This window comes from Spizellomyces punctatus (genome assembly GCF_000182565.1).
Source record: "Spizellomyces punctatus DAOM BR117 chromosome Unknown supercont1.20, whole genome shotgun sequence".
Classification (NCBI taxonomy): Eukaryota; Fungi; Chytridiomycota; class Chytridiomycetes; order Spizellomycetales; family Spizellomycetaceae; genus Spizellomyces; species Spizellomyces punctatus.
Window position 1 is genome coordinate 119,653 of NW_015971556.1, and position 22,958 is coordinate 142,610.

Below are 22,958 nucleotides of genomic sequence, written 5' to 3' on the forward strand. Positions count from 1 at the left end.
ACAGAAACTGGCACTAGCTACACCAGGGAAGATACCGGCGACAACCGGTTCGGAAAAGCCAAGTAATTCCCTCCTTACAACCAACTACTACTAGGCCCAATGGCACATGCAATACATTACGGTTGTTCTAACCGGGTAACTAAGCCCACCACACGAGAGAAATCCTACTAAGCCCTTGATTCCGATATTCTTTAGTCGGAGGATGTTCAGATACTAATTAAACCAGAATTAGACTCGGAATACGGGCGTGGGAACATACAAAGATAATGCATACCTGCGATCGTTGCCAGAGCGGCATTCTCATGCTGGTCTTGAGAGTTGCTTGAGCGTGGGCAGATGCTTGCGAGTCGAAGATGGGTAAAGAGGAAAGGGAAAGAGACAGAAGGTCCCCCTTTTATAGACCTTCCGCATGCACCTCACCGCAGTTTAAAAAAAAACATTACAATACATGCCACACCAATCTGAGCGATAGAGGGGTGCTGATTATGCGATATGACTAACCGGATTAATCCGGATAATAATGAATTCTAGTGCCATTTTCAATCACCTCCACACTATGCAATATCTGCGCATGAGGCACAGTTGTCAAGGCTTCCAAAACGGTGCCACTGGTCGTTGGCAGCAGAAGCAGGCCACACAACAGTTTGGGTGAAATCTAAGCAACGCTCTCCGTCATCATGTCCAACGCACCAGCAACATGGGAGCTGTACAATCTGGCACCTGGGGAAAAAAAGTAAGCTCATCCCGACAATGTGCCTTATCTAAAGCCACGTTCTAACATACCGCACTATAGGGTCAGAGAGATAAAGGACACAAAGATCCCAAACGCCGCAACCTTTGAGGTCCAGAAAGAGGATCACACCCTTGGAAACCTCCTACGCACGTAAGATTTACCAACACATCCTGCTTCCCGCCTTGCGCAGAGTTCCTAACCCAGTTGGCTTGTAGACAATTGTTGAAAAACTCTAAAGTCCTGTTTGCCGGATACAAAATGCCCCACCCACTGCACCATTCTTTTGTTCTCAAAGTTCAGACAACTCCAGAGACCTCACCTCTTGAGGTTCTGCAAAATGACGTGAATAGCTTGATTCGCGAAATCAGTTCTATCAAGCTCAAGTTTGAGGTAAACCATCTGAGAGAGTTCTTGCGTCAAGAGTATTTTTGGTGCTGAACGGCTCACACTTTTGTAGAATGAACTCACTCTACATGGTCTGACTCAGTCGGAGCCAATGGGCGGATCAATGTACAACTCTGTCGATACAGCGTATTAGAAAAAAGTCGATTGACCGGTGGTGCGCCAAAATGCTCCAACTCGTCTTGGAGGGCTCTGAAATGCCGATCCAATGCGCCAGCAACCTGTATATAAAAAGTACCAAAGCTATTGTAAATGCTATTAATTATTACCGAGTCGCTTATGATACATAAAATGCACATTGAGTATTATGCGTAACAGCTGTACTATTAAGCCGAAGTGGATGGTTCCCCCGTCGCTACGTAAGTAATTATTAAGCCGAAGTGGATGGTTCCCCCGTCGCTACGTAAGTAATTCGCCTGTCAGACGCCACGATCTCTCCAATCGGCACGTCATCCTCTCCATTCAATTCTGCTTCCAACCCTCGTCGCATGCAACACACCAGACATGGAAGACAGCAGCAAAAGCAGCAAAAGAGCAGACTGCTGATAATGAACACCGGAATTAGAATCACCGCGGTTGACGGTGTACCCATACCGTCCTCCAACCGTTTGACCAAGAGTCCAACTCCTAGATAGAGGAAAAACGCCATAATAATCAAAAAGATAATTCGGCCAACAAGCAAAACTCGAAGTTCGGCAGGCTTTCCAGCGGCAGCGGTAGCACGTCGAACAGCCACATGCTCCATTATGATGACAAGTATCTGAATGAATGCCCAGAGCCATGTGGGAAGGAACACTAATCCCCAAGATGCGCTTATATCGCCATTAAATTTTGCGATCAGCAAAGCTGCTTGAATAATTCGGAGCGGAAATGTCGAATAGGAATCGAAGAAAAGTGCCAGTTTCTCCATTGACGAGAAAGGTCGGGTTCCCGGGGTTTGTGATTCAGGGTCTTCATCGTACGGCAAGGGAATCGCTCCTTGCCGAATTGTCCTCACATAAGCGACAGTAATGTCAATAACGTTGAGAATTTCCATTAAAAACCATGGAATAAACACGATTGCCCAGTTCCAATCGACAGTATCGTCCAAACGGAGCACGAGGAAAATTTGGAAAAGAAGGAACAGCCCAAAATAGCACCAACGGACTAAAGAGTTAGACGACGCCTTCAGCTTCTTCTTCTTCTCTCTCTGCTCCCGGCGCTCAAAATTTGCTGTTCGATCTTCCGTAAACCCATCTTCCTCCTCGTCTTCTGGAGTTTGCTTTGTTGAGCGAGTCGATAAAAGAGCGAAAAGGAGGAACAAATCGACAATAAATAGCGGGATAAACACCACACCCCACGACCAGAAAACTTTGTTGTCCGCGCGCACAGAAATAAATGCGGGAAACATGATCAACAAAGCCGCAATAAGTGTGCCGACGAAAAAGAGGGTGTTCATTGCGAGTAGAATATCCGGGTCAATAAAAGGGGCAACGTCTCCCATCGATTCCATTAGGACCACGCCCCGCTCGCCCTATGACAGCCACAAAGTGTCATTAGAAATCAATACATCTCTTCAGTATCCAAACAGAAAAAACTATACATATTGATCGTATATCCTTCGCTTCTTTTCATCGCCTAAAGCCCCGTCAGCACTTTGCTTGAGATCAAAGATGTAATATATCACGACGACTCACTCAAAACTTCATACGCTCTTTGCACGAGTTGAAAAAGCTCTATATTCGCAGGGTCTTGCCCAGTTTTGTCAGGGTGACAACGGAGTGCCTATATTATTCAGTCACAAGAGTTGAGATCACGTCAAGTGCCAACAGAAGGACCAATGTGCTCAAAGTACCTTGCGTCGATATGCCTATATTTGAATTGTTAATAAACGTTATGACTTTGCTAGGGATCAAGGTGCAAGGCATACCTTTCTGATAGCTTCGGCATCTGCCGTCCGAGGAACACTCAGGACCTCGTAAAAGTCCCTATTTGGCATGGACGCCAGGTCCGGTAATCCTCCACGGCCTGCCATGGAGAAGGAGAAAACGAAAGAGTTTGGGCCGCTTAGCGGGAGGGTTTCGTAAAGAGCTTTCTGACTTTATAAGCGCTGAACAGTAATCACACCCTTCTCCGATGTGAATTTGGAACGGGCAACCCAGCTTGTCACGTGTTTGTAAGGCACAGTTTTGGGAATGGCAAGCCTCGGGCGGTTGTCTCCGCGCGCACGTTGCGTCTACAAAACGACGGAGGGCCATGCTACAATGACACTATGAAGGAGAAACGGACGGATGGAAGCGAAAAGGGGAATTCTTGATGCGCAATATTCAGCCTTTGACAAGACTGTTGATGGATTTGCGACCTGGCATAACATCTGTTCAACAATTTCAACGCACCAGAGTTCTTTTATAGCTACCCTGCTAGATTTTCACTCTTTTGTGTGAATTCTGTGGTTAATCGCAGCATCTATTCGCGCTACATGCCTTGAACCATCTAACATAACCAGCTACCCTAACCGGGATTGCGATGCTAGAGAACCATCGCTACCAACACGCAGACTTCCAAAGCACCCCCAACTTCGTGCTCTCCTACATACACTAAATGGCCTCAACGGGCTTTCCCGACTTTTTGATAGCCTCAAAGACTTCATTCTGGCTAAGCGTCGACTTGACGACGACTGTTTGGTTTTCCAGTGATATGTCGTAAGAGGATACGCCTTGGGTCTGTTCAACGAGAAGCAATAAGTTGGCAATTTTGCAATGCTCTGAATATAGCGCTCAGCTATGTACTCTTACCTTTTTGAGGATTCTGTCTACAGCCCCACTGCATCCGCTGCAGCTCATGCCAACCTTGAACTTGTAAGTTTGCTGTTAAAGAACACAAAACCGTGAGCGGCCTTTCCAGCTTCGTTTGCAAACAAGAGCCTAAGAATGGCATACCTCAGTCATTGTGTGGGTTTTGGCTGATGGAAAAGAAGGATAAACGCTTGAAGATGTGTGTTGAAACTCGAACGACAGCAACCCAGTTTTATAAGCCATGAGAGGCGCCATTTAATGAGGCGATGGAGCGGCGCGCTCTATTTGCTATTGGCTGGCAGTGACACAGTTCAGCTCACGTGAGAGTAGGACTAAGGTTGAGGAGATCAGAAGTGTCATGTCGCTTACAAAATGCCTTCTCCAACCCACTCACCGAAGCGTTCCAAGAACGACCGCCGCTCGTTCAGAGACGAGGTGTCACGATCACCACCTCGAAGAAGACGACGCTCACCATCAGAGGATCGCGCTCCCCGGCGAAACAGGAGCCGAAGCCGGAGCCCGGACGATGGGAGAAGGAGACGTGGTACTCTATAGATCTGAAGCTTCTTTTTGTCGACCTTGTATTAACGCTCCTCCACACCTGCTTTAGATGATGGGAATCGTCGTGACCGGAGAAATGAAGGGCGTTTCGAAGGCGTGCCAGAATCGCAACGATATGGGTAAGAGGAGATCACATTGCACTGTCCCAAAGTGCCCTGTTTAAATGATTGCTACAACAGAAAACAGGAACAAACAGAAAACAAGGAGGCCGTACCTACTATTCCAAAAGAGCAACCTAATTTTGAAGTTTCCGGCGCTTTAGCGGCCGAGCAGAATACGTATAAAGGTGTCGTACTGAAATACAGGTAAGATATGGACGTTTGATAGCTCGCTGTCTGTATACACAGCGTTAATCTTTGTACGGTATCCTCTCTTCAGTGAACCTCCCGAGGCGCGGAAACCAAAGGGACGATATAGGCTGTATGTTTTCAAAGGAAAAGACCAAATAGGTTGGTGTATTTCTATTTCTTCAACTCGGATTCGATCGTGTCTCCTCATATCGATATAACCTTTTGTACAGATATGCTGCACATCCATCGTCAAAGCGCGTTTCTCATAGGGCGCGACCGACTGGTAAGCCTGCAAGCTGGTTCTCTGAAGCCCATTGATAGTAACAGTGCGATGTCTCCAGGTTGCAGATATTCCCATAGATCACCCGTCCTGCTCCAAACAGCATGCAGTGTTACAGTACCGTCAAATTGTTGACACAGATGCAATAGGACAAGGCACGCGGACAGTAAAGTGAGTCTAATTACGCCATTTCACCCCGACCAGTGTATTTACTTACAATAACCGTAGGCCTTACATCATTGATCTGGATGCGACAAACGGTACCTATATCAATGGTGATCGGATACCTGCATCACGATACGTGGAGCTCAAATTGGGAGATACATTAAAGTTTGGATTTAGCACTAGGGAATATGTGTTGATGAGCGAGGACCTAGTTGACGAGAAGGGAGCATAGTCCGCGCGATCTACATTTATTTTGGGCGTTCCTGTAAATATGAGCTCGTTCGACGTGGTTCCACGGGCGCCATCATGTTCGCTTATCTTTCTCGGTACAGCGGGAAAGATCATGTCAGTGTCATTGTCAGGTTAAAAACTGATCGACAAGGTATATTAGTTTATTAAATCAAAGTCCCAAATTACTACGATCGTTACAGCCGCACGCTCTCTTCGTCTTGTTGAGCGGTAAATTCCCGTCACAGTCATAGCTCCACTCCTGTGGGCGAGAACCTTCTCGCCACTCTCTTCATCGGTCGTTGCTCTTGCCGTCCCTGCCCCGTCCCCACTCCAGATCCAGCCGCACCTTCAACTAATCCATTCTTTGTTATGAACGCATTGGCCATGGCAGTAACCAACTCTACTCCACACTCTGATGCTTTACGTCGCATTTCCCAAACAGTTGATTCATTCAGTCGACCCACCATATCTTTCGCCACAAGATTCTTCAGTTCTTCTACATCAAATTCTTGTGCCAACCGATAAAGCTCCACCAGTAAACTTGGTGAAGTTGGTGGTATCTTTGGTCTTGTTACAGAATAGAGCAGTGTTTCCTCTCTAGGAGGGTCCTTTGGAAGGTCCGGTGGTGTTCCTGGTGGTAATGGTGGGACGTATTTATTGGTATAAAGATAGCCGAGGAAGGCTTCGAAAGAAGGGGGTGTGATAAAGGGCGGGAGGGACAGAGTTATGGGTCTAGGTGGTGGTGGTTCGGATACTGACAAGTGTGCGAATTGCCGTAACTGTCCGGCCAGGACCTGGCTGTGAAGAGAATTGTTACTTCCACGCTGACATGATGCAAAAAAGTGGAAGTTGAATTTCGCTCTCCACCATTCCCGCACACATGTTTTCTAGAAGCCAGCAGTGCAAAACACATACTTTCCATACCTATGGGCAGTGAATATTTGTGGTCCAACCACAAAAACAACGTCCGTGTCTTCGCGAAAGCCTTCTCTTGTTCCGCCCAGTGCAGGCGGTGGTTGCGTCGTCATGCTCCCAAAGCACAATTTCCGAAGTGTGCGACACAACACCTGGCTAACGCGTCCAAGATATTCCAGAACGCGCGCAGTTTACCAACTAGAACAAGAACGCCAACCTTGGAATACGTTATTGTTCACCAGTGCTACCAGTGCTGTTTCACGCAGCCAAAATGCCACGTCGACCTACGTACAGTAAGTTATCTTCAATGGTAAACTATTTATTTTAGATAATATTAATTTTGTCGCCAGAGTAACTCACGGACCCCCCTCCACCGAGCTCCCCAGTACAATCCAGCCCCCACCACAGTCGATATAGCCACCAATTCCCCTATCCACCGCGCAAGATCGAACCACTTGCTCTGCCTTTCCCAACGGCGCATTGCTTCCGCGTATGGGATACGCGTAAAGGAGACCATGGTATACAAGGGAATCACGACGGTAGGCATCAGCCTATGTAGCCAGCCTTCAACAGTCTTACGGAAGATGTATCCTGCCTTGGTTACGGACGATCGCATCTCAATGTAATTGTACATTGCCAGGTCACACATGGCCTCCACATCTGGGTTACGTGTGTTTGTATACTCTTCCAAAGCGGCTGCCAGCGTGTCTGCGCTAGGACGTCGACCGGAGGAAGGCAATCCACAATGTTTCGTTAAAATCGATTCAAGCACGATACAGTCCTCCATTCCACAGTTCATTCCTTGTCCGTAGAAAGGTACCATGGCGTGTGCTGCATCCCCTATCACAACCACGCGGTCCCGGAAATGGTAGGGTCGCGCCTTTAATCGATCGTTAACTACTACCTACTATTGATCCATTGACCTTGAGCAGTACGGTTTACTCACCTTAATCTGAATTAGGCTACCTTTGGAATTCTTAAAGTACTCCTGGACCAGTAACTTCTGACCCATCAGCGGCACTGAATCCGGGAACGTCTCTTCAAAGAACGTCACTAGGTCCTCCTCCGTCTTTATGGCTTCGAATTTAGACCACGGCATGAATAACGTGACAGTGAACGACTTGTCCTGAGCGTACAATCATGATTAGCGCGACACGGTGGTCTGTGCAGGACTCGCGGATGGACTTACGAGGTTCGGCAGGGCAATCATCATGAATGTTTGTCGAGGCCATATGTGAAGGTGATGGGCATCCATCGCATAATCGCCATCTTGGGTTGGAGGAATGGTCAACTCGACATATCCGTGGTCAATGTAGCTCTGGGAAAAGTTTACACTATAGCCACATGAGTCAGCCAACAGCTCGGTGCAAGCCGTTGACAGGAAATAACTATATACCGAGTTCTGCGCATAAGCTGCTGTCGTGTTCGTGAGTGAGCGCCATCGGCTCCTATAATCAAGTCCGCATGGACCGTAATGGATGATCCATCCTTTCTGGAAACACAAAAACAGATCAGCTCCTCCATCCATATAAGAGAGGATGAAAATAGGACGTACCGGGCAAATACTGCCTTGCGCGCATCAAAATCACACTGCTTCAAATCATGCTCGAAATGCAACTTGACATTAGGCAGTGTTTCCACAGAATCCAGCAAGTGTTTGTTCATCAGCATGCGATCCACGGAATTGATGCACTGGTAACGACACGAAATTAGCTATTATCCAGACAAGAAACATCTTTCTGTTAGATTTGATACCTCTCCAAAAATCCCATACGGCTGCGAAGACAGTTTTCCGTCTCTTGTATGAATCATTCTTCCTTTCATTGGTATCATATTGTTCAGTATTTTCTCTTCTACACCGGCAGCCCTCAACGCGGATATTCCACGGACTGACAACGCCAAATTAATAGATCGACCAGACTGTGAAGCATCTTCTCGGGGATCTGTTCGCATGCCCAGTGGACAGTAAGTTATTTGGTCTTTTTCCATTTTGGCAGACAAGCATCACCAACCTTTTCGCAACTCGTACAAATCAACCTTCCACCCACGTTTAGCACAGAATACGGCAGCCAATGACCCAACAAGGCCTCCGCCGACTATTACTACTGAAAAGGGCTCAGTAGAAGCCATTCGGACAAACTGGAGCAACGAGCGCTGGTGATGCAAATGCTACAAACCACACTGCTGACTGTCCGAGCTGACTCACAGACTGAGTGATGAGTCACGTAATGGAGGGCAAGGTCGATCGACCATATATTGGAATGCATAATGCTCCAAGGCTTCATATGAAAACTACACAAATGTCTTTGGAATCATCTCAATGCTGACTGTCAGCAAATATTCAGTATCTTCATTTGGTTGGCAATCAGTCAGCCTGTATGGCAAAGAAAGCATTCAACGGTTGTCAATGGGGTGGACACATTATCTTATTCTATTCAAGTACGCCATTATAGTAACTGGTGTGCTGAAGGCTCTCAGAATCGCAGCAGTTCTCAAATAAGTCTCTGGCTCGCTGAAAGTAACAGCTGCCAACAGCGGCTGGTCGAACGGCGGGCGCGTCGCCCATCGCCTGATCCAACCAAAGAAACCCGCATGTTCAGCGCGTCGCACGATATGCCTCGCCCCGAGATCTGCAAACCACACATTCACAAAAACAGAACACTTGAGCCGCTTCTTGATCCACCTCCATTTTTAACAAACGACTCCAAGAACCCACACCCACACCACCGGCATTCGTAGATATGCTTTCAACGAACCCCCATGCGTTCGAAGTAACGGTCTCAGCACCCGTAAACATCGCCGTCGTAAAGTACTGGGGAAAGCGAGACACATCCCTCCTACTTCCCACCAACTCTTCGCTGTCTCTTACGCTTTCTCAAGATGACCTCCGCTCGACGACAACAGTACGAGCCGACCCGTCGTTCGAAAGAGATCGTTTATGGTTGAACGGGAAAGAAGAGGATGTAACAAAGAATAAGCGTATGGTGAATGTTGTACGAGAGCTACGCGCCTTGAGACAGCGGATGGAACAAGACGATGCGTCATTAGAAAAACTCTCTGCCCAAAAACTTCACGTGTGTTCCCAAAACAACTTTCCAACGGCCGCAGGACTAGCTTCCAGCGCAAGCGGTTTCGCAGCTCTGACATTCGGTATCGCCCACGCAATAGGCGTAGCCGACAAGGTATCCAGATCCGACCTATCCCGTCTCGCACGACTCGGATCCGGATCTGCCTGCAGGAGTTTATTTGGCGGGTTCGTCGCCTGGGAAATGGGTTCAAGACCAGATGGTGTCGACTCTGTCGCCGTCCAAGTAGCCGATGAATCCCATTGGCCAGATATGGAAGCCCTCGTTCTCGTAGCATCAGACGCCCGAAAGGACACTCCATCGACAGCAGGAATGCAATTAACCGTGGAGACCTCTGAACTACTCCAAGAGCGCATCCGTCAAGTGCCACAACGCATGCAAGATATGAAACAAGCAATCGCCAACAAAGATTACGATGCATTCGCTGAGCTGACCATGATGGATTCGAATCAATTCCATGCAGTTTGTTTGGACACTTTTCCCCCAATTACGTACCTCAACGACGTCTCTCGAGCTGTCATCCACCTCATTACAGCCTACAACGCATTGTTCACTGGCGACGGAAGGAGTGGTCGTGGAAAGAAGGGGTATCGCGCGGCATATACATTTGACGCAGGACCAAATGCTGTCTTGTACATTTTGAAGGAGCATGTTCCAGAGGTATTGGCCCTTGTCAACAGATTCTTTCCTCCACCAGAGGGGGAAGGTGAGAGGAAAGAGTACTTTGGACGGGCTGCAAATTTTATGGGATCCGAGAACGTCAAAGCTGTCGATGACATGGTTTCCAGAATTGGTATGAAACCGCTTGAAAGGGGGAGCTTGAGGAGAATCATAAGCACAAGTGTTGGTGATGGGCCAAGGATATTAGCTAGAGGATGGAACGCCCATGTTTCGCTTCTTGGCGAAGATGGACTTCCCAAGACAGAGATTGCATAGAACACCACAACGCAACCTAGAAATATGATTTAACGCTAGTTATTTCCACTTAATTCTGGCTGGTCGAGGTAGAAAGACAAACAAAAAGTATATATATAGTGAACGCTAGTGACAGCAATTACAAAGAGAAAAGGGTCCACAGAATCTGGACTATCAACAGATCACTACGGCAGATTACGAGTATCGTACAAAATAAGGCAGCCACATGAAAGGCCCTTTTCCTCTCATTCATAGTCCCAGTCCCGAAACACTGGTCCTACTTTCGAGCTACAATGGCAATGATGATATTGGATACGCTGATGCCCCCTGTTATGACCAATAACGTCCAGGCCACCACGCGACCCCGGACAGGAAACCATGTAGGTATACTTCTGAACGTGGGACTAATGTACTGGGGATGTACTGGAAGAGTGGCCTTGCGAAGTAAATCTGCTCCATCTGAAATATCTGTTGCATTGCTGCCCGTTGTTTCACGCCGTGAAGGCGCCGGACCAGGCTCCTCTCCTCCGTGGATAGGCTCCAGTGGAACATCCTGCGGTGCCATCATATCGCGCCCGTCCGCCGATTCTGCAACTCGAGTTAACGTATCCTTCCCCGGTCTTGTGTAGGATGCACCGGCTCTTGAGGGACTCGCGGCTCTCATGCTTTTCATCGCCCGTTTCAATGTTCCTCGTACACCTCCCCCACCCTCCATGTCCCAGGATGGATGATGTGTTTCCCGTCTCGCAATTTTGTGTTCCAGATCGGGATCCGGAACATCATCTTTTAAATATTCTTCTGCACCGCCCACCTGCACCTGCTCAGTCGATAATCGCACGGCCGTCCATGGCCCTGCTGTGGATGCTGTGACGCCTCTCTGAATCTCCGAGGACGGGCGCATACCCTCCCCTGTTGGTGCGGTGGAAGCCGTAGTCACTGAGGCATCATCCATCGCTTCATAGTGAATGTTAGATGCTCTTGGAAGAGTCGCCGAGTCCTCATGTTCCTCCACTGGGTGCTCGTCAGGTAACGCCATCATCACCGACTTTTTCCGTCCAGAAGTCGTTCCTTTACTTCCTAGAGGGTTCTTGAGAATTGAGCCGCTCGGTGATGGCATTGGTACTTGGACTGCAGCGGCATCTTCAGAGAGCGTTACAGCTATTGGTGGTGGTATGCTCAATGTTGGCAATACAATATCGGAAGGTGCGGCGGTCTCAATTTCCAAGGGAGGAATGGCTCCACGCATTGATAGTTCCGACCGATCTCGAGGCAGTCGCCGTTCGCCGCCAGGGGCGACAAGAGAGTCACGGACGGACTTTTCATCAATAAACTTGTGGATGGTTCTCGATGACCAGTGTATCTCTTTCAACAGCAGTTTTTGCTTTTCAGTGAGGACTGAAAATATAAGATGTGAATAGCTTATCCCAGGCATGCATCCTTGCGTATCACATACTTCGACTTTCGTTGTACTCTCTTCGGAATCTTAGGCATTTCAGATAAATAACAAAGGGGATAATGAAATTGGCAGTAGAGACGAAGAACAGGGAAGTCCAGTTAATGAAAGCCTGCATGGAATTTCCTGTTTGCAGCGGAATACAGAGAAACCACGGAAGAACGTGCGCCAAAAAGATAGCCGTCCCTACAGGTAAACGGAGATTAGCGCATAGCTTATCCAAACACAAAAACCCTGAATCCACTCACGTTTTCCGGCGACTTTGTTCTGCACCATGTTATTTTGAGCAACAATGAAATTTACCGGAATGGCAGGTAAAAGCATAACAATCGAAAAAAGGTAGGCGGACGCCTTGTTTAGCTTGCCGGATTTCATTAAAGTTGGAAGGATGTTTCCCGAACTATCAAGTTGGAATCCGAGAGCGGCTAGAGAGGTGCAAAAAAGTATCAGTTACGTGCTCGCGCGCATCCGAGATCTCGCAACTTACGGATGAGTCCAACCAGCATATAGAAAGCAGTTGCAATGGCGATTGCAGTCCATACAACGCTCTGAGCGCTCACTGTTCGTTTCTATATGATGCCATCATCGTCAAAGCCCAACAAAGTGATGTTTGTTAATCGTGGAACCATACCTTAATATTCACCCACGATGGAACGACCGTCGTACACGCCAAATTCAGCATGATAGTACCGACTACAGTGGCATAGTCGCTTCCAAATGCTGGAACTCTCGAGGGTTCTAAACCCTGGTGAAAAGAGGCACCAATCCACTCAAGTCCAATCGCAATGGATAACCAAAAGGCAACTATCGCAAAGGACATTCTGTTAGGTATATCCATTTGTTCACGATAATTACCACTACCTATAACCTACTTATTTGGGCAATGATGTTATCGTCAAGGTTGACGATCCCCAGCGGAAAGGCAAATATGAGGACGAGCTGCAAATAAGGCAAAAGATGGTGAATGACAAAAAAAAAACTCAATTGTCACACTGACAAGGGTTAACCTACCAACAGTCCCACAGTAAAGAGCATCCAAGTATCTCCAAATGGAGAAGGAAACTCTGTCGAATTACTCACCACGCAGAACCATCCACGATTTGGCCCACTTAAAGCCAATCCACAGGTCTTGCCGAATATATCGATTATCATGCTATCAAATGCCTACCATACAAACAAAGTTATGGGATTGGTCATAAAGCGTTTGGTATTAGGCTGTACCTCACCTGAGCCATAATCACAATACCAGACATGGCATTCGATTGGAGTGCGCCGTAAAGCAGGAATTGTCCCAGATAATGGGCTAGATCTCCAAAATAAAAGTTGATCAGAGTCGCAAACTCTACAGTTCCCTACAAACCGTACGTTAGCATTTACAGTCCCTCAAGAGCTTTACAATAATAAGAATTCGGCGTACCTGAAAGTGTTTATTTCCCGGCACCGCTTGCATGGCCTCAATAATAAAGAGGATACTCAAAGCGGAGACCAGTCCAAATATTATAAAGAGGATCGTAGGGAAAAACCAGCCAGATTGTTGGAATGTAGCCGGAGTGAAAGGCACACCTTTGATATAAAATACAGGAGCGTCAACACATGCCAGCAATGCCAATGCATGTCTGCCGAGCTCTCACCAGGGCCAGTCATTCCGTTGATAAGAAGACACACTCCGCCAAAGAAAGATATTGTTTTGGCCTTGAGGAGCTGTTTAGAGGGAAATATTGTGAGTTTCACTGCTGATCTTTCTTTGGTGATCTCGCCTTGCGGCCCAGTCGGATCTTACCTTCGAGATAGTAGTACGTCTGGCGGTCATCCCGCCAAGGGAAGCCAGCGTTCGCGACACAGTAGGCATGGTCGCCGGGTATCCCCGTACGGGGAGGGCAAGTCGTTCAAAAAATAATGTGGAGATAAAAAGCAAACTCCAAAAGATCTTTCCTTTCGATACCAGCCGAAAGCTGGCAAGTGAGAGCGTATGAACTGCTAAGCCTCGTGTGGCAGAGTAGAGTAATCAACCGAACTTTAATCCTGCCGGGGCTTGTGGCTATGGTCGCCGTGAAAGTTTCAGAGGTCTTGCTGGTTGATTCAAGTGATGAAGATATGGATATTAAACGGTCTTCCCAAAGGCTATGCATCACGCAGGATACTTGATGTTGGACATGTAGTGTATTGTCATTGGAAACAGCAGGACAGGGACGCCCAACAGCTAGTAGTGCTTTCAACAATCAAAGGATTTGCATACTGAGTCCACCTGCTTGTTGGTTAGCCAATATGAAAGAAAGCTTTGCTACAGATACAGGAATGCTTCAAACATGAACCGAATCACAATATTGACATACCAACACAAAAATACGGATTTATATACCGAAAAGAAAAAACTGAACACAAAATATTTGTCCCAAAATGCACTTTTGCATGAACTCAATCGACCAAATCCTCCACCCTGTTCCTAAAAACCTTCATACAACCCGCACACGGCTCTTTGTCAGCATCCAAAACAGCTGCACAGCACTCTGCCAAAACGTCCAACCCAATCACATGTTTACCGTGCGAAACAACATGCTCTTCAAGAGCCAACAAGTCCTTCTCAATATCCCTTCTGCATACCGCAGTGTGAACCAAGCTAGTGTGCTCCGGGTCCTCACTACGCTTATCCAAGTTCATATGAGTCGTTGCGTGCCTGCTTTCGACTCGTTCATCGCACCCCTTGATGGGGCAGGCCAGGTATGCTTTGCCAGCCTTGGTATCTTGTATAATTTTGAGGGTTGCTTCTTGTGCAAGGCGGGTAAAATTGTCTGGGACGACCGGGGCGGATTCTGGTTCGGCCGATTTAGCAGCAGCATTCGTAAGGTCCTCAGGCGTTTTTGTGCTGGTATCGTAGTAGTGAAAAATATGTTTGGTGCGGGGTTTGCGCACAGGTTTGCGACGAGGCCTTTTGGGACGGGGATGGTTTCTGTGGATTTTTGAGTGACGCTGAAGAGCATCAAAGCGGTTGAATCTGCCCATAAATACTCATGTTGTCAGACACGCAAATCGAGACAAAAACCTCACCGGTCCGATAAGCTTACCCTCTGTCGCAAACAGTACACACAAACGGCTTCTCTCCAGAATGCACTAAGGCATGCCTCTGCAAATGCTCCAGCCTCCTGAACCACAGTCCGCAGTCTGAGCAGTGAAAGTGCCGGTCGGGTTCTTGCACCATACTACCCCGTCGAATGGTCTTGTCCCGTTCCTCTTCTTCATCAATCTCCTCGTAGTCCATCACCTTGTTGCTGAACGTAACCATGTTTTTGTTCTGTGCTCTTTCTGGTCGCAGCCTAGTGCACCTGGCACTTCCCTCGACAGAAAGGTAAAAAAAAAAAAGATGTAACCACGAAGGTACTCGCTCCCCCCACTTGGAAGGTACACGAAGCTTTGTTACACAAAAGAACTCAGGAGCCAAATCACGTGAAAGGTTAGGTAATGGTGCGTGTGGAAGGACCGCCGAGGACTACAAGTGCGGGGAACTACCAACGTGCAGCCAAAATATTTTTAGAGTTGGGGAACCGATCTTTATTTTTGCTTATCGCTCAAGAAATTCTTTGAACGTCGGAAGGGTGCACGGTAGTAGTCCCCAGAGATACGCTAACGCGCGATCTCATGCGGTCCCTTGCCGCGAATTTCAATAGCTAGTCGTCCATCAGTCAGTTCAAAGAATTGGAAACCTTTAGTCAATCATCTAATGGCATCAAAGATTCATTATGAATGTCCATCGGCCACAATAACCTCAACTATAAATTGGGCCATCCACATGAAAATAAGTAAAATATTGTTCAGTCACAGTCCGCTATCAAAGAATGCTATCATACTTGCTCTAAATGTCTATGTCGCTCCTTGGCCTAAATCTTGCAACTCAACTTTAAATTTCCCTTCCCTTTCTCCTTCCTTTACCACACCCAATTTTTCCAATCCTATCCACGGATCCCGTCCCCCACCCCACCCTAGTAACTCCTTTCTAACAAGCTCACCACCCTCCTTCCAAGCCTGCTCATCGCGATCCGCGAACCACCTCCTCCAAATTCGATTCACCCATCGTCGGCTCCAAAAGTAACTGTAATAGGTGGCGCCGTAACTGAAGAGATGGGTAAATTGTACTTGCCAGGCTGAATTGGGTACGGGAGGGAAGACGTTGAAACGCTTTTGAGATTCAATTAATAGGGAAGTAGAGTCAAACGACGGCTCGAGGGCATGGGGGGAATGATACATCTGATCTAATAGTGCCAGTTGGAGCTGATGTTGAGTTTCGAAGGCATCAGCCGAGGATGAGGTGGCTTGGGCAGAGCGTAGAAGGTCTGGTGGAAGGGGTGCGCCCGTTTTATGATGTCGACCAAATGTTGCTAAAACTTTTGGTGAACGAGCAAAGTTTTCCATAAAGATGGAAGGCACTTCTACAAAGTCCATAGGGACTCGTGTCCCTGCAATGTGCTGGAACTCTGTCCGGGCTAGCATGGCTGGAGGTAATAAAGTAGATGAGAATCATTGCCAAGCAACAATACGAGGGTCGACTCGCATACTTACAATGCATGGCATGGCCCATTTCATGAAACAAAGTCTCCACCTCCCAAAGGCTCAACAGACTTGGATGATCGACGCCTAAAGGCTTTTTGAATGCCGTGACAAGAACCACAATAGGTAACTGGTATCGCTTGACAAGTCCATCCTCCTGAATATCCTTTTCCGAATCACGAACCCGCATGATCCCGGACCGAAACTCCGGGCCAAAATGTTCTTCATCATCAATCCGCCGCGAACATCTCACCGTGAAATGCGCCGCACTCTCATACTTGCGGCCTTCACCGGGACCTCGGCGAAAAAGGTCGCAATAGATTGTTCCAATTTTGCCTTCAGTCTCATGGACCACTTCCAGCTTCCGCACATCCTCGTGCCATACTTCACCCGGTGCTAACATCACCGGTTCAAACGTCACCCCATACAGGGATTTGAACAGTCTCGATAATCCATCAAATGTTGACCCAACAGTGAAATAAGCAGATAAACCGTCAGTGCCGCCGCCAGCCACGGTCACTGGTGGCGAAGCATGGAAGGGATCAGCGCTACCAGGCTGGGCAGCAACTACGGCACTAGGAGATATGAACCGTGAATAGAAAAAGCGGTCCCATGGTTGAACCTCATGTGACGCATTGGGTCCCAAATGCACGCTTTTTAACTTGCGGAGCCGATCGAGATCGCTCTGAGCCTTTGGCTTGTGAAGATTGGATAGTGATTCCAGGAAAGCCATGACGTTCTCTGGCAGATGCTCAGTTACAAAGATAGTTTCAGGATACTCGATAGAGTCGCTGCATACCTGGAGTTTCAGCCATCTTGTCCACCAAATACATTTGAGCATAACTCTCTTTACCCAACAATCGCGCCAGTTCGCCTCGCTTTACCAACATCTCCTCAAGTACATCCACTTGATACTTGCTCCCAGAATTCATTGCCAGATACATTCTCCTTCGGACATCCTCGTCGCGGGCCATTCGTAAAACTGCCAACGCAGCTGCCGATGACGTTGGTATAATCGCGCGAGAGCCAGCGGTGACTGATGCAATGATGTTTTCTGGGACTCCTTGTAGTTTCTTCCCAGGGTCCTCAACCTCTATGCTGTCTACTACCGGAAAAGCATTCATGACAACAGCTTGGCCGAGTTCGAGGATCCGATCTTGCAACTCGACAAAGCGTTTCCGGGTTGCAAATGGCATATGGATTCCCGACTTTTCAAAGTCGACAAGAAGGAGGTTGGCGACTCTTAATTCTTGTTCGGAGAACTGGGTGGATATCGTCGCATCTTGCACGACGCGCTTGAGAGTCTATACAGTCCTAGGATGAGACCACACCTCTAGATATCTCAGAAACCATTCGAGCAACCAACCTCATACAACCCCTGATGAGTATTCAGTTGATTCATAAAGTTGCTCAATATTCCGTGTGCATCATTTGCTGACCGGACAAAGCGGCCATCTGGATGCACATGCCGAATCAACTCTGCAGTGTCCACCACCGAGCACAAAATGTCAGACAACCGATCCAGCCTTTTGACCGTCTTTTTCATTTCGCTGATATTACCCTCCCGGGCAGCAGCGCACACTCTCTCTACAATTTGATTGACTTCATCGATTGCTGCCCGAGCGGCTCGAATGAAGCCCTCTGGACGGTCGAGAGCGGCGAATCCAAAGAGGCCGACATGGCGGTGCCGGCCTTGCGTTGGGCGCAAACGATTTTTGTGCCAGTACGATGGATCATCAAATATGAGCCGCAAAGAATCGTTGGTTTTGTTGGTACTGTGAGTGCTTGAAGTAGTTGTATAGGCACTGGCAGGTTCGGGTGAGGAAGATGCAGATCTAGGATGATATTGCAATCGCCGCCTGTAGGATCTCAAAGCCGTGAATCTTGAAAGTGGACGACCTACAGTAGGAAGATGTCGGGCCCTTGCAAAGCAGCATAAGCCGCATATAAAGGGAGATCCCATCGCTGTTGCGTTCGTTCTAGAGTAAAGTGATGCGTCGGCATGAATTAGAAATGCCTCGGCTGGGGGACGTTCTCGCCAGGTTAGATGGTTTGAAAGGTTGGAACCGCTGACTGACCTTGTCGGAGATTTCTGTAATCATTGGCGTGCGGGAGATCATTTGTATAGTATCGGTTATACTTCGCACCAAAAATGCCAGACGACTGGAATTATCCTTCCCCCGGCGACTGGTTTGAGCCCGCTGCTATGAAGCGAGTGCATGATGAGATTAACAGCATCGTAGTGGAATTCCGTAAAGGTACCATCTGTTGTTGTTTGCTGTGGGCTATGAAAATGAAATCGTGTTCTATCGTGGAGGCAAGTCTAATGTATCTCATGTTAATCTAGATGTAACTGGCACGTTTGACCCGACGCGCCGCGAGACTTGGCTTAACAACCGTTCCAACAAACGACAATTGTACCATATGTTGATATGTATCGGACAGCTTGTTAAATTTATAGAATGGGACCGTGATTTTTTGAATGATGCTGATAAGCATTGGGCACGACGAGATTGGGTAGTTTGGTCGAGATGGTATAGACTAGTGAGAGATGAGATCTGTCATAATCCAGTCAAGGCATTCAGCAGTCCCGACTCAATCCACATGGAACGGCTGGGAACAACGCTCACCTCTGCAATCGAAAGTTGTGTCGAATGTCTACAGGAATTACTCGACCGCTTGAAATGTCTAAAAATATAGTGTGATACTTTCACAATGTAACGTTTCAACAATATTACTTGGATATATGGCCCTCAACCTCGCGCACCCCACGAACTCCAAATTCGGCTGACTCTCATCCAACTACCCCGCAAATATCACCGCCGCGGATAACACGTGGAATGTCTGCCAACAAGGACATGTACGTACATTGGTCGCATGGCAATGGTGGAGTCCATACTCAGCTCACAGATAGTGGATCGTTGTGTTCAGCTCTGTATGGGCGGAAACACGAGCCTTGCTGCGCGAAATGTGTACAGACGACGCATTGGCAGTAAGTCCAGGAACCTTCTTAGACGCCATATGGAAGAATGTGCCGATAATAAGAGATTGTGCCAAGCTCACCCTTATCCTTCATGCAATACTGGGCGCTTCTTGTGAACTTGCCAGTTTAGAGGCTACCAGCAGCAAGATGCGCAGGAGTTCATTCGATATCTACTTGATCGGAGAGCGTAGAGTCCCCTGCCCGCGATACAATGATTTGCAGTTTAGTTTTCTTTTCGAGCTCTGAAGATTTGGAATACGATAGTATTTGCGCATATGCTCGCTTTACAGAGACTGTTCCTTTGGATACCATTTCTCCCAACCCCATCCTCTTCCGATCAATTTCCACGAATTTTCATCACCGACAGCCACTCCTGCTCCCAGAGCCTCTAATGCATGCATAACATAGTCCCAAAACTTGTCCGTCTCATCATTTTCGAACACGTATCGTCCGGGAACACGAAAGAAGACGTCCGGCTCAGGCGTTACCCGTCGTACTTGTATTTCGATCAAAGCATGAGATGTCATATTGCTCATATTTTGACTAATGAACTCATCAACTAAAAGAAAATTAATCTCAGTCATTTGGAGCAACGCACAACAATAGTATCCACCTTTCTTGAACACTCCAAAAGGTGCAGTTGCATCTGCGAATACATAATTCGACACAACAGTAAGTCTTTAGTAAGTATCAAAAAGACCGTACACCATGCATACTGCTCTGAGGCATCTCTTGGCAGTGGTTTATGTTGTGTAAAAAAAGAACTTGCTGTGGGATAAAAACACGAAGCGAGCCCGGGTGGACGCCATTTGAAAAGAGGATGGTCCCCATTAGAGTGGACTAGCGTGATCCCACATGACCAAACGTGTCGATGATTTAACGACCTGCGATGTCCATCCACTTTTCTACATAGCATATACTAGTTGAACATGCTTTAAAAATGTAAGAGAAAACAGGCGGAGTATGCATCAGATAATAATTTCTGTATATGTACTCTGTGATATACCCAGCAAAATGTGTGAATCTAATGGGTCAAAACATCGGGCATGTCCAATTGAGATTTGGGGCTAGTATACACTACAGTACTGTGTAATGGGGAGTACCCAATTGATGATAATGGTTGTTTTTTATTTACTGAACGTTTTCCCAGACTAGGATAACCGTCTCCCAAATACTAGCGGGGACGTTGGCATATGCTCAGAGTATTGAGGTTGTGCTGTGAAAGATAATCCACATCCAGGTTGAAAGTTTGTCTACAAGCCGGTCCATTCCAAGCCATATGTACAGCAATCTTCTTGTAGTAGAGTCACCCATGTCCTGCGAGAGCTTTGTTAGCAAAAGCATATCCCATGCATCGTGAAGAGAAACACATTCGCGAGTTTTCAACAGGACAGTTCATCTGAGGGTCTGTTCCTCCTTGGAATAGCCTTCAGTGTGATCGCACTGTCATGTCTTTTGTGCCTAATACAGACGCCCACATGTCATGCAAACCAGCAGTGTGTATCTGCAGGTTGCCATCCATCACATGCGTCGTTTCTGGCGCTAAAGGAGTGAAAAATACTCTGTAAGGGGTTTCAAGTAACTGCAAGTCCAAGAACAACAGACAGCTCTATCATTATGTACAACCAGCAATCACCTGCTAGCTAACAATCTTCCAACAAACCCGCCATAAAACAACATAAGAAAACCCTACGACCCAAATGGCCCCTACAAAAGCCGCAACAACTGCCAGTAGAACAATTCCACACAGACAAGCCGCACATGCATCGCCTCCACCAGCCATCCCGGCGTCTCTAAACCATAGTGCACCTGGCCCTTGTGTGCATGGGCAACAAGGTCCACAGCCAGCATCTCCACGTTGAGAGTCGTCATCAGAATCTTCATTCTCAACGTCGTCCTCGCGCTGTATCTTGCCATATAAAGCCCAATCCCACCACTCGTACTTTAGACACCCTGTCGCAACCATCGTGAAAAGGAAAGCAAGGAACAAGAGACCCATCAAGGAGAAGAGGACAAACCCAGTCAGGACAACCATAGAATAGGGTGGCCTGCCGTGGTACACGACCCTTCTCAGGAATTGGTAACCGATAAACCCACTAAACGCCAACAAGACCGCCAGATGGAGTGTAAACAGCAAAATGGCTGATATCACCGTTTTGGTGTCATTTTTGGGTCGACGGGATTTGATTGTTGTTGTTGTTGGGAGGGGAAGAGTTGTGTATGGCGGAGGAGGTTGGGATGGATTACTGGGAGTAGGCGGGGCTGTTGGGGGGTACACATGACTGCCTCCATACGGCGGCGGTGGTAATCCATCACTCACAAGGGTGGTGGTGGGTGATAATGTGGACGATGAACCTAGCGTAACGATAGGCTCACCAGCAATGTTCACCGATGCTGACATGAAAAGGGAAACATGGTCAAGTGCGGCAAGTTCCTTTTATTTAAAAATCAAAAAAAAAAAAAGAAATCGTGGCTGTTCAGTCTAATTAGAAAAGACTGCCGTAGCACGAGAAAAAATGGGATACGGTTTTGGGAACACTCCAAAGCATTGCGCAGCAAAAGACAACAAAAACGACGACTTGCAGCAGCAGCAGCAGCAAGCGAACAATCCATCACTCAGTCCCTGTTTTTTTACTTGTAATCTCTGCATTGTCGTTTCTCGCTCATTGGAACACTAGCACACTATTGAATGGATAAAGAACAACCAGCAATGCTGAGCACACATAAAAAAATAATGCTGTAAACCATCTCTTTTTAAACAAAACCCTCAGGGCTATCAAGACATTTTTGGTCACAACCGTTTTCAGGAAACGAACGATCCGGACCATTGCTTTTGTGAAATGATAAGGTAGGAATGTCGTAAGTTAAAACGGCAACTTGAGTTATTGCTCCCCCCGTCACGCGACATTCAAAAAGATATTTATTCTTTTGGCACACTTGTCCATTCTACGCCCTTGCATCCCTTGTTCCCTTGTCCTGCTGATCCTTTAAGCACCCTGTAAGAGACTCAACGCCGCCACGGTCAGCAAAAGATCCGATTCTGCAAAATAGTATTTTTATATGGAACTTTTTATTATTATCCTACTACTGCTTCATATGAGGTCGTCAAGCAGTTTAATGATATGAAATAGTCTTTATTAGATAATGATTCTATATAAGTATCCCTTCCCACTCCATGACTTGTCAAGAAAAAGCCCTTATCGCTTGGGCTTCCTGAAAAGATAGGTGAAGAAGACCGTCACGACAATGTTAAATATCCAATAGCAGATGAAAATGCCCAAATTCCTCCACCGGTTTCCAAAATCCCAATCATACACATCAATGTACTGATTGCCGTCTGCAAATTGACAATAGTCGCAAGTAGTGGTACTGTTGGGATTCGCAATGTAGCCGGGTGCACCGATGGAAAAGAACTCTTTTGTATAGTCGTAACAAGTTGTGTTTGGCGGTGCAGAGAAGCGAATGAAATCTTCGTCCGTGCATTGTACAGGCACGTCATGAAGAACGTTGACCACAAAGCCTTCCAGGAGATAATGGTATGGATCCAGTGGATACATCCATGCCTTCCAGAACTCGGCGAGCGCTTGTGGGGGGATAAGGACACCACAGAAGAGAATGAGGAAGGAGAAAA

The 22,958-nt window shown here is 47.2% G+C and overlaps 11 protein-coding genes across 11 annotated transcripts in view; 3 read left to right on the top strand and 8 right to left on the bottom strand.

Moving 5' to 3' along the window:
* The first annotated feature begins 609 nt into the window (after positions 1 to 609).
* SPPG_08235 (DNA-directed RNA polymerase II core subunit RPB11) lies at positions 610 to 1,432 on the top strand. The gene is made up of 4 exons (XM_016756395.1): positions 610 to 733; positions 794 to 883; positions 949 to 1,123; positions 1,191 to 1,432. Exons 1-4 carry the CDS (start codon positions 678 to 680, stop codon positions 1,269 to 1,271), a joined length of 402 nt encoding a protein of 133 aa, XP_016604372.1. The 5' UTR covers positions 610 to 677; the 3' UTR covers positions 1,272 to 1,432.
* SPPG_08236 (uncharacterized protein) lies at positions 1,381 to 3,236 on the bottom strand. Its single transcript, XM_016756396.1, has 5 exons — positions 3,045 to 3,236; positions 2,970 to 2,984; positions 2,812 to 2,899; positions 2,718 to 2,752; positions 1,381 to 2,648 (listed from the first exon to the last, which is right to left on the bottom strand). Exons 1-5 carry the CDS (start codon positions 3,147 to 3,149, stop codon positions 1,506 to 1,508), a joined length of 1,386 nt encoding a protein of 461 aa, XP_016604373.1. The 5' UTR covers positions 3,150 to 3,236; the 3' UTR covers positions 1,381 to 1,505.
* A 214-nt stretch (positions 3,237 to 3,450) lies between these two features.
* SPPG_09526 (uncharacterized protein) lies at positions 3,451 to 4,141 on the bottom strand. Its single transcript, XM_016757699.1, has 3 exons — positions 4,054 to 4,141; positions 3,910 to 3,981; positions 3,451 to 3,837 (listed from the first exon to the last, which is right to left on the bottom strand). The coding sequence occupies exons 1-3, from the start codon at positions 4,060 to 4,062 to the stop codon at positions 3,712 to 3,714; spliced, it is 207 nt and encodes a 68-aa protein (XP_016604374.1). The 5' UTR covers positions 4,063 to 4,141; the 3' UTR covers positions 3,451 to 3,711.
* A 130-nt stretch (positions 4,142 to 4,271) lies between these two features.
* SPPG_08237 (uncharacterized protein) lies at positions 4,272 to 5,622 on the top strand. Its single transcript, XM_016756397.1, has 7 exons — positions 4,272 to 4,453; positions 4,520 to 4,589; positions 4,650 to 4,775; positions 4,849 to 4,919; positions 4,991 to 5,043; positions 5,102 to 5,211; positions 5,269 to 5,622. Exons 1-7 carry the CDS (start codon positions 4,282 to 4,284, stop codon positions 5,435 to 5,437), a joined length of 771 nt encoding a protein of 256 aa, XP_016604375.1. The 5' UTR covers positions 4,272 to 4,281; the 3' UTR covers positions 5,438 to 5,622.
* Positions 5,623 to 6,549: 927 nt separating this feature from the next.
* On the bottom strand, positions 6,550 to 8,533 carry SPPG_08238 (kynurenine 3-monooxygenase). The gene is made up of 7 exons (XM_016756398.1): positions 8,364 to 8,533; positions 8,107 to 8,294; positions 7,907 to 8,043; positions 7,748 to 7,843; positions 7,541 to 7,685; positions 7,298 to 7,477; positions 6,550 to 7,231 (listed from the first exon to the last, which is right to left on the bottom strand). Exons 1-7 carry the CDS (start codon positions 8,479 to 8,481, stop codon positions 6,686 to 6,688), a joined length of 1,410 nt encoding a protein of 469 aa, XP_016604376.1. The 5' UTR covers positions 8,482 to 8,533; the 3' UTR covers positions 6,550 to 6,685.
* A 399-nt stretch (positions 8,534 to 8,932) lies between these two features.
* SPPG_08239 (diphosphomevalonate decarboxylase) lies at positions 8,933 to 10,544 on the top strand. Its single transcript, XM_016756399.1, has one exon. It carries the CDS (start codon positions 9,093 to 9,095, stop codon positions 10,371 to 10,373), a length of 1,281 nt encoding a protein of 426 aa, XP_016604377.1. The 5' UTR covers positions 8,933 to 9,092; the 3' UTR covers positions 10,374 to 10,544.
* On the bottom strand, positions 10,437 to 13,737 carry SPPG_08240 (uncharacterized protein). Its single transcript, XM_016756400.1, has 11 exons — positions 13,586 to 13,737; positions 13,437 to 13,506; positions 13,223 to 13,368; positions 13,032 to 13,157; positions 12,817 to 12,969; positions 12,678 to 12,744; positions 12,437 to 12,609; positions 12,293 to 12,374; positions 12,054 to 12,230; positions 11,806 to 11,991; positions 10,437 to 11,747 (listed from the first exon to the last, which is right to left on the bottom strand). The coding sequence occupies exons 1-11, from the start codon at positions 13,652 to 13,654 to the stop codon at positions 10,630 to 10,632; spliced, it is 2,367 nt and encodes a 788-aa protein (XP_016604378.1). The 5' UTR covers positions 13,655 to 13,737; the 3' UTR covers positions 10,437 to 10,629.
* A 364-nt stretch (positions 13,738 to 14,101) lies between these two features.
* On the bottom strand, positions 14,102 to 15,085 carry SPPG_08241 (uncharacterized protein; the record flags this gene model as incomplete). Its single annotated transcript, XM_016756401.1, has 2 exons — positions 14,102 to 14,797; positions 14,868 to 15,085. 2 exons carry the CDS (start codon positions 15,083 to 15,085, stop codon positions 14,221 to 14,223), a joined length of 795 nt encoding a protein of 264 aa, XP_016604379.1. The 3' UTR covers positions 14,102 to 14,220.
* Positions 15,086 to 15,660: 575 nt separating this feature from the next.
* Positions 15,661 to 18,307, bottom strand: SPPG_08242 (metalloendopeptidase; the record flags this gene model as incomplete). The annotated part of the gene is made up of 4 exons (XM_016756402.1): positions 15,661 to 16,289; positions 16,357 to 17,085; positions 17,144 to 17,648; positions 17,711 to 18,307. 4 exons carry the CDS (start codon positions 18,305 to 18,307, stop codon positions 15,661 to 15,663), a joined length of 2,460 nt encoding a protein of 819 aa, XP_016604380.1.
* A 2,570-nt stretch (positions 18,308 to 20,877) lies between these two features.
* Positions 20,878 to 21,853, bottom strand: SPPG_09527 (uncharacterized protein). Its single transcript, XM_016757700.1, has one exon. The coding sequence runs from the start codon at positions 21,726 to 21,728 to the stop codon at positions 20,967 to 20,969; it is 762 nt and encodes a 253-aa protein (XP_016604381.1). The 5' UTR covers positions 21,729 to 21,853; the 3' UTR covers positions 20,878 to 20,966.
* A 671-nt stretch (positions 21,854 to 22,524) lies between these two features.
* The window catches only part of SPPG_08243 (uncharacterized protein), a gene marked incomplete at its 3' end in the record, with an annotated part of 5,137 nt that continues 4,703 nt past the window's right edge, over positions 22,525 to 22,958 (bottom strand). Inside the window, exon 7 of the mRNA XM_016756403.1 lies at positions 22,525 to 22,910. Within this exon, the coding sequence (XP_016604382.1) occupies positions 22,525 to 22,910 (386 nt within the window). The remainder of the gene's footprint in view (positions 22,911 to 22,958) is intronic.

Excerpts from the sequence above, each read along its gene's own strand:
- SPPG_08238 (XM_016756398.1), bottom strand. The coding sequence starts at position 8,481 with ATGGCTTCTACTGAGCCCTTTTCAGTAGTAATAGTCGGCGGAGGCCTT. Across the intron at positions 8,044-8,106 it reads CGTATGGGATTTTTGGAGAG|TGCATCAATTCCGTGGATCG; the intron begins GTATCAAATCTA and ends TGTCGTTACCAG. Across the intron at positions 7,232-7,297 it reads GTAGCCTAATTCAGATTAAG|GCGCGACCCTACCATTTCCG; the intron begins GTGAGTAAACCG and ends GATCGATTAAAG.
- SPPG_08240 (XM_016756400.1), bottom strand. The coding sequence starts at position 13,654 with ATGCCTACTGTGTCGCGAACGCTGGCTTCCCTTGGCGGGATGACCGCC. Across the intron at positions 13,158-13,222 it reads CGGGAAATAAACACTTTCAG|GGAACTGTAGAGTTTGCGAC; the intron begins GTACGCCGAATT and ends TACGGTTTGTAG. Across the intron at positions 12,970-13,031 it reads GTATTGTGATTATGGCTCAG|GCATTTGATAGCATGATAAT; the intron begins GTGAGGTACAGC and ends TTTGTATGGTAG.
- SPPG_08236 (XM_016756396.1), bottom strand. The coding sequence starts at position 3,149 with ATGGCAGGCCGTGGAGGATTACCGGACCTGGCGTCCATGCCAAATAGG. Across the intron at positions 2,753-2,811 it reads AAGAGCGTATGAAGTTTTGA|GCGATGAAAAGAAGCGAAGG; the intron begins GTGAGTCGTCGT and ends ACGGGGCTTTAG. Across the intron at positions 2,649-2,717 it reads GAAGGATATACGATCAATAT|GGCGAGCGGGGCGTGGTCCT; the intron begins GTATAGTTTTTT and ends TGGCTGTCATAG.
- SPPG_08237 (XM_016756397.1), top strand. The coding sequence starts at position 4,282 with ATGCCTTCTCCAACCCACTCACCGAAGCGTTCCAAGAACGACCGCCGC. Across the intron at positions 4,590-4,649 it reads CCAGAATCGCAACGATATGG|AAAACAGGAACAAACAGAAA; the intron begins GTAAGAGGAGAT and ends TTGCTACAACAG. Across the intron at positions 4,920-4,990 it reads CAAAGGAAAAGACCAAATAG|ATATGCTGCACATCCATCGT; the intron begins GTTGGTGTATTT and ends CCTTTTGTACAG.
- SPPG_08235 (XM_016756395.1), top strand. The coding sequence starts at position 678 with ATGTCCAACGCACCAGCAACATGGGAGCTGTACAATCTGGCACCTGGG. Across the intron at positions 734-793 it reads CTGGCACCTGGGGAAAAAAA|GGTCAGAGAGATAAAGGACA; the intron begins GTAAGCTCATCC and ends ACCGCACTATAG. Across the intron at positions 1,124-1,190 it reads CTATCAAGCTCAAGTTTGAG|AATGAACTCACTCTACATGG; the intron begins GTAAACCATCTG and ends ACACTTTTGTAG.
- SPPG_09526 (XM_016757699.1), bottom strand. Across the intron at positions 3,838-3,909 it reads TAGACAGAATCCTCAAAAAG|ACCCAAGGCGTATCCTCTTA; the intron begins GTAAGAGTACAT and ends CTCGTTGAACAG.
- SPPG_08239 (XM_016756399.1), top strand. The coding sequence starts at position 9,093 with ATGCTTTCAACGAACCCCCATGCGTTCGAAGTAACGGTCTCAGCACCC.
- SPPG_09527 (XM_016757700.1), bottom strand. The coding sequence starts at position 21,728 with ATGTCAGCATCGGTGAACATTGCTGGTGAGCCTATCGTTACGCTAGGT.